This window comes from Cucumis melo, chromosome 9, assembly GCF_025177605.1.
Source record: "Cucumis melo cultivar AY chromosome 9, USDA_Cmelo_AY_1.0, whole genome shotgun sequence".
In the NCBI taxonomy this organism is placed as follows: Eukaryota; Viridiplantae; Streptophyta; class Magnoliopsida; order Cucurbitales; family Cucurbitaceae; genus Cucumis; species Cucumis melo.
This window is the reverse complement of record NC_066865.1, coordinates 5924274-5936394: the sequence shown is the minus strand read 5'-3', so window position 1 is coordinate 5936394 and position 12121 is coordinate 5924274. Positions and strand designations below refer to the sequence as shown.

General features: G+C 27.5%; 1 protein-coding gene across 1 annotated transcript; it reads right to left on the bottom strand.

The window, feature by feature from the left end:
• Positions 1-2524: 2524 nt before the first annotated feature.
• On the bottom strand, positions 2525-6999 carry LOC103501693 (WAT1-related protein At2g39510-like). The gene is made up of 7 exons (XM_017047547.2): positions 6750-6999; positions 6589-6651; positions 5487-5603; positions 5141-5384; positions 4442-4603; positions 4159-4310; positions 2525-2898 (listed from the first exon to the last, which is right to left on the bottom strand). The coding sequence occupies exons 1-7, from the start codon at positions 6941-6943 to the stop codon at positions 2715-2717; spliced, it is 1116 nt and encodes a 371-aa protein (XP_016903036.2). The 5' UTR covers positions 6944-6999; the 3' UTR covers positions 2525-2714.
• Between the last annotated feature and the right edge of the window lie 5122 nt (positions 7000-12121).

The following is a 12121-nucleotide window of genomic DNA, read 5'->3' as shown; positions in this document are numbered from 1 at the left end:
CATATCATATTTCCATAAACAAAGAGGGTGTGGGGAATATGGGCTTGGCTTGAACACAAACCGCTGCAAAATTTTCCATACCTAATTTCTTACTTGAAAGATTTGCAACAATTTTATGAGGGTGAATTAATGGTTTAGGCTCTGTTTATAATCTTCCCACACACATATATGAAAATTAAGTTTATTTTCTTTTAATTTTGTAGAATAATTTCCATCCTTATTTACGAATAGTAATATTTTTAGTCAAATTCAAAAACAAAAACAAATTTAAAAATCAAAACAATATGTTTTTAGTTTACAAATTTTGGTAGAAAGTAGATAACAAAGCAAAAAATTTAAAGGTGAAATAAGTATTTATAGACTTAATAAAAAATTTAAAAAAATACAAAATGTCTACGAATAGAAAGTGTACTAGCTTATTTATAAATGTAACAAAACGTTCTTATTGTCTATCATAGATAAATATTGGTATTTTGTTATATTTTAAAGTATATATTTAGAGTAGTTTTATTATCTCTTATCACATGGGTCTTATGTTAATATTAAACCTTTTTAATATTTATCCTAAAAGTAAATTAATACAAGTTAAATATCAATTTGAACCCTAAATTTTAAAGTTGCATCAACTTAAATTTTAAATTTTGGGTTTATCTCAATTTAAACCTTAAATTAATAATTATACCAAATTAGACCATGCATTTTTATAAGTTGAATTTAAATCTTAAACTTTTCATATAATTTATCAATTTAAATACTCAACTCTAATAAGTGTCCAAATAAAACACAAATGAAAGAGTTTTTTTTTTTCTTTTTTTTGTCTCTACTTGTTTGGATTTAATTTCTTGTTCTTTTTCTGCTCTTTTATAATTAGATGGTTTAAAGTAATACAATTGAGAAAGTTAAAGGTTTAGATTCATCCAACTTATGAAAATTCAGGAGCTAATTTTATGAGTCAATTGAAAATTTAAATTGATACGACTCTCAAAACTTAGAGTTTAAATTGATATTTTTCTATTAATATATAACCATCGAGGGTGTGTGTAATTGATAATTTACAAACAAATTTTGTCTCTCTTAAAACAATTTTGAAACCTGTTTTTTCTTTTAGAAAACAAACTAATAATTTAACACGAGGGACATTTTTAGAATAATTATTTTGGAAAAAAGAGAATTATTATAGAGAGAAAAAACGAAACTATCTATAAAATATAGAAAAAAAAAATTAAATAAATTAAATTTTAGAAGCCTTATGTAAATAGTTTCAAATGTTTTCTTATTTGTAAAAATGTTATTTTTAAAAAATGATAATTAAGGCTAATAAGTAATAAAGAAAATTTAAATTTTGTGGATCCAAATGAAATTATTTAGTCTCAATTTTATGCAAAGAAAATAATGATATTGATGTTAATAAAAGCTTATGAAAAAATTGCAAAAAAAAAAAATCAAAATCAAAATATATTAATATTAGCAATAATCTTTCTTATTTTTTGTGTTTTTTTTTGTTAGTATGTTTTGTTTTTTTTTTTTTTTTTTGTTTTTTTTTTTTTTTTTTTGTTAAATGTTCATCCATTTTATGGTGTCAACCCATGAAAATGTAAAATTATTTACAAAAGTTTAGTATTTGATACATAAGGTCTAGGGGTTGTTGTAATATATTAAGAGAATTATTAATTAATATATTATTTTCAAAAAATATTGTGTTGTATCAATTATTTTAAAAATAATTAGAAAAAAAAAAAAAGAAATCAAACATTATGAACTTTGGTTGTTTGTTAATATCTGCCTTTATTAATGTACACCAATTATTCCAAATTGATAAATATAGATAAATATCTTAATTTACCACCAATACAAATTCCAGTATTTTTAATTTCCAATTCCAAAAGGCATTTTATTGAATTGGCTTATAAATCAAATCAGCTTTTTCTTCATCCAACATAGAGAGAAAAAAATAAGATAAGAAGGAATACAAAATTTATTTTAAATTAGAATCTTGCAATTATTCATGCACTCATAATTTATCTTGAATTAAAATATTATTTGGTTTGGTTTTCATCGGTTTAATTTTAGTTGTTGTAAAATTTTAATACAGTTACATTCAATAAATCTAAAATCTTGTTTTACAAAATTGAGATTATATAATAATAATAATAACAACAATAAAATAATTTTTATTGAGGTAAATATATTTTCGAAATCTATAGTGAAATTGTTACAATAACAAAAAGTTCATAAAAAACCAATCTAACAAACTAAAAATAATTATAAGTTAAATTTAAAATTTATTGAAATTATAGAAACTAAAATTGGATGATGCAAATTGATATTTAAAATTTTTATTTAAACTTTTTCTTTTGATTAATTTAGTTTTTAAATTTTGGAAATGAAATAGAACCGATTTGATTGAAAGGATATATAAGTCAATCATTAATATGTTTTATACCATAGGATGAATAAATTAAATTATGGCGAATCAATTTAAATTTAAAACTTTTTAAAAGTAGAGGTAGAATATAAGAGAAAGTTTTAAATGGAATAATAATGTAAATTAATTAATAGTTGTACTGTTGAAAAAGAAATTAGAATCAATTGGGTTTATGGAACAATAATATGTGGCTTTGTCCATCTTTGTTGTTATACAATAATTATACAAATGATCAAAAAGTTCCAACATATAATTTCAATTGTTTCTCCTTTTTGAAAGACACCATTAGTTAATGGCTTATTGTTGAATCTAAAGGCTTCAACTGCTGATTTGTGGTTGTTGAGTTTTGGATTGAAGTTGGCAATTCTTCATTGTTTTCATTATTTTTTCCATTTTTGAGTTGAAATTTATCTTTGCTTTTGCCCCACAATACCAAGTAAAGGCCTATAATTATCACAGCTGCACCAACAACCCTGAAAATTCATAAAATTCTTTATAGTAGAGAGAGAGAGAGAGAGAGTTATAGTTTGTAAAAAACAAAAATACAAAAGAAAACTTCTTTGTTTATTAAAATTTAACCTACAAAATTCTCAAATGAAATGCATGTTTGGAATCACTTGTTGGACTAATATTTAAGTGCATGATAACATTTTTAACAATATTGCAAAATTTTATATTTTTTAAAAAAATTTACTTAGGTTATTTTTTCAAATATTTTGGGTAATGATTGTTATATTTGAAAGTGGTTCTTAATACTTTAATTGGTGTTTGGTAATCATTTGTTTTTGGTTTTTGAAAAAGTAAGCTCTTTTGACTCTTTTCATCTTTAAATTTAGTGGTTTGTTATCTACATTTTACCAATCTCTTAAAAAGCCAAGCAAATTTGGGAAAAAGAAAAATAATTAAAAAAACTTGTTTTTGAAATTTGCAATTTGACAAACAATACAATGTTTTTACCTAGAAAAATATACAAGATGTTGGAAAGAAAATATTCCTAATTTTCCAAAGCTAAAAAATAGAAAATGAATAATTGCATAAAATCAAGAATTAAATTAATATGTAAAAAGTCATTTCAAACCAACAAAAAAAAAAAAAAAAAAAAAAAGCTTAAATGCTGAATAACACCAACAAAGGAATCCATGAAAGATGTGGTCACAATTGTACCACCTAAATTAGCACTAAAAGAACTTTGGTGGAGTGCTTCAAAACAAAAAAGCTATAGTTTTATTTATGAAAGTTAAACACTAAAAAAAATGGAGGAAAAGAAAACAATACAAGGAATCAAACAACAGAATAATAAAATATGATCAAGAATTAAATCAAGAATATTTAAAAATACAGAAAACATGGTGACAGTTGGGAAACACCTTATTTATATTGGACAAGTATATTGCTAATGTTTACTATATATATATATATATAGCTTATATAAAAGCATAGGTCACTTTTGTTTTAAATATCAAATATTATCGACTCAATCCTAATATTTGTTGCTTAAAAGGTAAGAAATTATCGTAAATGATAAAATCGTAAATATTTATAAAATATAACAAACTTTTAAATTTAATTAATGACTTCTATCCGTGTCATATTACTAATAAATAGATCTAAAAATTTGCTATATTTAAAGAAAAATTTAAAAGATAATAATATCATAGAAGTATCAAATATGTATAAAAAAAAAAAAAAAACAACGTATTAGAATGTAAATGCTTTGAAAAGCTAGTAGTTACCTTCCTAAGCGCAATGTCTCAGCGAATATGAATGAACTAATTACAGCAACTATAACCATACTAAGAGGATTGAATGCTGTTACAAATACAGGCCCTTTTAACTTCACCACCACTCCTTGAAGATAATAAGCAATTCCAGATGATATTATGCCCTGTAATTGACATATATAACCTTAAATTTAGTCCAACAGGGTAATTAATTTATATGCATTTGATCTTACTTGTATTAAAAAATAATGTTGATACATTGATTTTTTAAAAAATATAAAATAAAATTACTCACACCATAGAGAGCAGCCAAGAGTATGGAATCTGCATGTAAAGCCCATGCAGATGGATTGTCCCATTCAAATGCTAAGGCTAAAATAGTACTTTCAACAGCTCCAGCCAAGCATATGAATGTTGTTAATGTGAGCTCAGCTGGATATGTTCTTATTGTATGTGCCTATAACACAACCAATGAAACGATATTAAAATTTTCATGAATATTTGGACACAAATGGAGACTTTGAAATATATACTTTTGTGGTAGCATGACTAGAAATATATTGGAATTAGAAACTTGAACACTAACGCCTGTACTATACTCGTTTAAGAACTCAATTTTTATCCATCATTCTAAGGAAGGGTAAGTACTTACCTTTCAATCATAGACTTTTTTAGAATAACAAAAGAATATTTTAAAGAATAAAAGGCCCTTTGAAAACATAAAAACGAAAAACATGGACAATAGAGTCAATTTGATAGTCGATTGGTTTTGTTCTTTTTAAAAACTAAAACGATTCATTATTCACCTTTAAATTCATTTCTTTGTTATCGGAAACAAACGGAAGTAGGTTTTTGAGACTTTTTTTCCTTTTGAAATTTGGAGAATCCAGCGCTTTTACTAAAGAAATTAAATACTTACACAACTATAAGAAATAATTGAGAATAGTTTAAGTAGAGTTAATTTTTAAAAACAAAATAATTATCAAATTTTTACCAGAAGAATGGTGAAAGCTGAGGAGCAAATACTTGAAATTGTGATAACAATGGCAGCTTTAACAGGTTGTTGTTTATTTGGAAGAGTAGAATAAGAATGAGGATTGAAATTATTTTGGTTGGTCCAAGGCAAACTCAATAAAGGTCCTTTTAAAAGTGTCATCATCATAGCTCCTCCAACTGTTACTAAAGTCCCTAAAATCTTTGCTTGGCTTCTTAAGCTTCTAATATTCACCTTCTCCATTCTTCAAAAACATAATAACAATCATTTAGCTATCATCAATAATAACAAATTAGAATGAATGATTTAATTAATGAGCTCTATTTGAATCCAGCTATATGTATACCTACAAATCCAAGCCATCAGAAATGCAAAGGCAGGAAGAATATTGCACATGGCAGTTGCAAAAGTTGCTGTTGTGTACTTAGTGCCAGAGTAAATCAAGCTTTGGGCTATTACTGGTCTGTAAGACATAAATTTGAGGTTAGTTTCTAGTTATCTCATTAAAGCATGTCATACCCAACCATGTAATCACGGTTTTATAAAGGAATATCTATGAAATATCAATATATAAAGATATATATGATTTCACTATAATAGTTACATATGACATAGTGTCGATGTTGTTATCCTCCTGGAGTCCTCGCAAACATATCAGTATCCACCCTTGTATGTATGTTTATATATATATATACTTGTTTATGTGCTGAAATAATTTTAGTATGGCCGCCAGCATCCCTTGTACCCGTCCCTCCATACTCTCATCTGGCTACCAACCTGACTCTTTTGCGCCCACCCAGTCTCTCACCAACCCACCGATCTTGCACATTTCATGCCTACCCCAATCCCTCACCTAAACACCACATTTTTACATGTGTCACGCGTTGGATATTATATTAAATTTACTTTCATCACCTGCTATGATATCATCTTAGATCTCCAATTCAATCCAAAAATTTAATATAATATCTAATTGGAGATGAAATAAAGTTGTTGCAGGGACTTGGACACAAGATGTTCCTAAACCACCTTCTCTTGTATTATCTTAAATCACCGATCCAATCCTAAAGTTTATGCATATGAGTGAATATAAATTTAATATAATATCTAACATAATGCTTATCCTACCTCTATTGCATGCATAATGCCCACCAAACACCGTTTACCCACAAGCTCAGGTTGGATGAGAATGACACATGCACCTAGCATTGCATGCACACAAGGTTGAATGGTGGGCATGACACGTGCAAGGGTGGGACTAGTCTCACCTCACACATGCCTGCCCAACTTGCACCCTTATATACCTGTTTCATGCTTGTGAAGCACCTTTTGAGTGTGATCAACCTTAATGTGGAGAGACACGTTCTTGTAATAGGTACAATAAACTCATGGATGAATATATGTATACTCTTAAAAAAAAAAAAGATGAAAGGTGGTTGAATTCTTACTCGAGTAAGCCGAGGAGAAGAATCTTGGCGAAGATGGGGAGAGTCATCTTTGGTCTTATTTTCCTGCCATGGAAATGAATTAATGGGAATATATATATGATGGTTAAGTATAATTAATATGCCCAAAGAAAAAACACACATATATATTGAGATATGTATACCTATCCAAAACAAAAGCAAAAGGAGCAACAACAATTGCACCAATAGAATAACGATAAACAATGGTAACAAGTTGGTTCATTCCTTGGTTTAAAGCAGCCTTAGAAATAATAGACATTCCTGCTGATGCAAATCTTAATGCAATTGCTCCCAAATATGGCTTTGCCTTCTCAAAAATTTTGCCCATCTTCTCCATTTCCTTCTCTCTCTCTCTCTCTCTCTCTCTCTCTCTCTCTCTCTCTCTAAATTTGTTTATGTTCAATAAAAATAAGACCACAAGTAGCATCCCTTTTATAAATAAGTCCTTTGGTTTATTATTCAAAGCTATTAATTAGGAATAACTTTTTTTTGGTTTTGTATCTTTTTATTTGTTCTAAAAGAAAAAATACATATATGGAGGATTACATCATCTATATATCCTTCTAGATAAAGCATCTATCCTTGATTTATCATTATCTCAGTTAAAAAAAACACTACTACTTAAATAAATCTCTCTTGACGTTTGTCGTATGAAGTCAAGACTTTTTATAAAAAAGTGAAGGTAGGCCAATTTTCGAGAACTTTTTCATGTTGGGGCCTTTCTTGACATTTCAAAATCGTCAAGTGATATGTATTTTTCTTGATGTTTTAAAAACGTCAAGTAGTATTTGTTTCTTCCTTGGCTTTTCGAAAACGTCAATAATCTTTATGAATAGGTGGAGGTGGGCGAATTTTCGAAAAAAAAATAATCATGAAGAGGCCTTTCTTGATGTTTATAGAAAACGTCAAGTGGTATATATTTTCTCTTGACGATTTAAAAATGTTATGTAGTATCTAATTTTTCCTTGATGTTTTCCGCATGTAAGAAGTTTTATGAAAAGCACAAGTAGGCAAGTTTTATAAATAAACTTTACGTTGGGGTCTTTCTTGATGTTTCTTAAACGTCAAGGGGTGGTATGCATGTACTTTTCCTTGACGTTTTGAAAACGTTAAGTAGTATCAAGTTTAATATTATTGTACTAAATACCACTTTTTTCATCTAAGAAACAACTGAAACTAAATATTTAAAATTATTTGACTAAAAATGATAATCCAAATTTAAATATTTTCATCCCAAACTAGGATAATGAACCCTAATTTCAAAATCCTCCATCCTCTCTAGTAGATGTTTCGACAGCCACTCAACTCGCTCTACCATCTCAGTGTTCTCAACGAACGTCTCTTCGAAGATTTGTGAGGTATACATCTGTCCAGAGAACTTCTCGACGATTGTCTCTCCCTCTCGTGATTGCTCCTCTATCTTGGAGGTATTTTTTTCCTATTAGTTTTGAGTTTTCGGTTTCATTTTTTTTTTCCCCTTTTCTTGTCTATTTTGTGATTTACTTGTATATTGTTGTTGGAATCTTGAGTTCTGTGTAAGTGGCAAAAAATTTGAGTTCGGATGTCCTCTGATGTCTCGTCCTCTACAATTTATTTTGTCCTTCCTTAGAACTTTGGGTTTTTTTTTCCTTGATTTGTGTAATGTTTATCAAAGGGTGTATGATTCAAATCCTTACTCTGTTCCGTTCCTCTACAATTTTCATTTTTAAATGCTTGCAATGGGAAAATTTTTAGTTTGAGTTTGTGGGAAGGCTGTTTGGTGTAATATTTTTTCAAATCCTAGAAGGGTTTGATGACAAAGGAAGAATCTCTTAACAACCATCCGAATGTAACTTGTGATTATATGAATTCAAATAAGGATGGGTCGTTGCCAATTCAAGATATGAATGTATCGACCATGAAGACAAAGCGACAAAGACGGTGTTGGGGTAGTTTTTACCAAACATGTTGTACCATAGACTAGAAATCAAGTTTTGGTTTACTTTGATTAATTTCTTTGTATTTGATATTTTTGTTTTGGTCCTTTTGCTATCCCTCTCCCTTCCTTACATAGGTCATGTAATGTCAAATTTGCATGTGATGCAAAGATGTACCTTTGGATGTTCTCTTGCCGAAAAGAATGGCTGTGCTGCCAATGGGTGTCTTACTATGACTTTTTGTTCATATAAAATTGTACTTACAAAATCTTTTGAAAAGAAAAGATAAAGTAATGAGATTAATTTTTGTTTGAATATTGGTCTGGCTTTCTAAAATTTTCATTATTATTACTATTATTATTTGTTTTCCTGTTTACTTTCTAATTTGGTCAGAACCAAGAAGTTGAAAATAAATAGAAGTAGTATACAGGGACTGATATAAAAAAATGTTACCGAGGGGCTAACATTGTAAAAGGACAAACAAATTTGAACCACAACCTTAGTTAAACCATTTTGGTACAAGTAGCAATAAAGTAAGAAAATAAGGACGAATTAGAAAAGCTTAGTGGTAGGGATTAGGGAAGTGCAAAGAAAATCAAATAGGGTTTAGGGTTTAGGATTTATGGTCAATGTTGAGGTGTTGTTCTAACCAATTTATTGTTAAATAAATTTAATAAAAAAATTAAATTATTAATCGATTTCTTAATCAAATTAAATTACGTACTTATCATTCATTATATGCTAAACGCTAGACCCTAATAAAATTAAATCAATACTTATTCTAAAAAACAAACAATTACACCTCCTAACAATCTAGTTATTTAGTAAAAGAATTGATTAATTTTTTACTTTTTACCCTCATCCTAAGAGTAAAAGAATTGATTAAGAAATTGATTAAGAATTGATTAAGAATTTAAATTTTTTTAATTAAATTTCTTGCCGTGTGTAAAGAAAAATTAGATACTACTTCACATTTTTAAATCGTCGAGGTAAAGTACATACCACTTGACGGTTTTTAAACGTCAAGAAAGATCTCGGCATGAAATATTTTTCAAAATTTGTCCACCTCCATATTTTCATAAAAATTCTTGATATTTTCAAATCCTCAAGGAAAAAATTGATACTACTTGATGATTTTTAAAACGTCAAGAAAAGTATATATTACTTGACGGTTTTGAAACGTCAAGAAAAACCTAACATGAAAACGTTTTTGAAAACCGACCTACTTCCGTCTTTTTATAAAAGTTCTTGACGTTTTTATCTTTGAAATCACTTATTTCTTGACGGTTTTTCTTAAAACCGCCGAGTATTTAAAATGACAAACGCTAAAAGAGACAGCTTTTTGTAGCAGTGGGCTAATAGTAAAAGAAAGATGAATACATGGTGCCTTGTTAAGAACAAATTGACAAGAAGTTGCATGAATAAAAATAAAGACATAACATCATATCAATCTCTATACTTTGATTTTTATTTTTTTTTGTCTTTTGTAAATTTAGTCTTAGTAACTTTAAATAAATGATAAATCCATTATTTACAATAATTTGTGGTTGACTTTTTTCAAAACGAAAAGGAAATAAACGTTTATTGGATTGTCATTATATATCAAAGTTTAGTCTTTGTACTTCTAATATCAATTTAGTTCTCAAGCTATTTAGTGATTAATATCATTTAGGTTTTAACATCAAATTTGGCCACGGTACATATTTAAAGGATTTAATTTTACTCTTTAAAGTATAAGGTTAGTTATTGTATTTTTAATAAATCTTAAATTTAATTCCGAGAAATAGTTAGAGTTGAATATTTTAAAACCCAGTTGTAATGTATGAGCAATTTAGAGTAGATTTAAAGAAAATATTCACATTTATATTTATTTTAAGGACAAGTAGTATTATTATCCAACCAACTTTTATATAAATAAATCTTGAAGCACTAAATTTTAGATTGGACAAACTTCAAAATATATAGTTTTGGTGGTTGGTTGTTTTACACGTTGAGTAGAGCAGACACTCTTCTTTCTATTGCCACATATTAATTCAGACTTGAATTGATTTCCTCTTCACCAAAATGAGAATAACTTGGGTGACAAAAACCACTGGTAATATTTGTAAGAATTTGAATGAAGAATAACACTTTTCTGGTATGCCTTAATTGAGTGGTGCCATAGTAAAAACAGGTATTCACAATCTGTGATTATTATAGATGATAGAGTGAAGATTTTATGTAAGTATATGCATGTTATATAATTCCATTTCCATATATCATATATCATAAAAACAATAACCACTTTTAATTTTTTTGGGGAGACATATAATATCGTAGAATCAATTTAAAGGTTGTGGAGATATTGCATCGATGCTGTGGACAACAAGATGCTCACTTGTGACTTTTTTTTATGATAAGATGGCATTACTTAAATTGAGTGACAATACATCAATCTCAAAGTTAATCAAAATGAAAAAAATATATGGGTTGAAAAAAAAAAAAGGATAAATGCATTAAATTAATAAATAAAATTGATATTTCAACCCTCCAAACTAAAATAAAAGCCACATTCTCAAAAATAGTTTCTGTAGCAAGCTTCATCCAATTTTGGGTAGTCCATTTAAATATCTTGCTTTAATTTATAAATAGTTTTATTCTTTTATTTATTTATTTCTATTCATAACGATTTCTCTAAAAGAATAGATTCAATTTTACCTTTTTAAATTTTAACTTCATAAGTGACTTTTTAAAAATTGTATTAAAAAAATTAAAACAAAAACAACAATTACCAAACACAATTATTCTGGTTAATAAAAAAAATGATGGAATGCTTATGAAACACAACCTAAACAACAAAATAGCTATGATTAAATCTTTAAACAAAAATTAAAGTTTGAAACTTTATATTGAATTTAATTCCAAACAAGATTGTGACGATGGCAGTACGAATCATAGTTATTTCAACGTTAAATTTGTTACTACGTTATATATATGTATATATGTATATATGTATATATGTATATATGTATATATGCTCGCTCGACTTTACAAATATATAATAGAATCCTAAATTTGTTATGTGTAGTTTAAGGTGAGTATTATTAATCAATAGGTCTACATATACAATCGAAAATGCCTAAAATTAATAATAACATGATATATAATATCATATTTAGAGATCGATGGATTGTTTAGATTTAGTCGAGAAAAAAATGTTTTTTAAAATAATTATTTTATGGCGCTATCAAACACTCCAATCAAGAAATATGTTTGGATAAAATCGATTTCAAAATCTCTATTTTGAATGGTTATCATACCCTACTTCAATTCTCCAAAATAATTTATTTTCTAAACTAAAAGGTTGAAAAGTTAAACTAAACATGGTTTAAATTTGATGTAAAAACAATTACACACGTATGTACGTACATATATAGGATTTTCTAAAAAACATTACAAAACACGAAAATATTTACACCATATAAATCAATTTTGAAAAAGAAAAAAGCGCACAAGCCCATGATGTGAAATAACAAAAATACTTCTCGATTAATCAGTCGCACACTGGCAAAATGTATCAAGTCTAAATGATTTTGTACCAAATCGATCTAAACAATCTA

Bases quoted from the DNA above. Each gene is read 5' to 3' on its own strand.
- LOC103501693 (XM_017047547.2), bottom strand. From the start codon at position 6,943: ATGGAGAAGATGGGCAAAATTTTTGAGAAGGCAAAGCCATATTTGGGA. The intron at 6,652-6,749 runs GTATACATATCT...TTTCCATGGCAG, and splicing joins TTTGCTTTTGTTTTGGATAG to GAAAATAAGACCAAAGATGA. The intron at 4,311-4,441 runs GTGAGTAATTTT...TGTCAATTACAG, and splicing joins TCTTGGCTGCTCTCTATGGT to GGCATAATATCATCTGGAAT.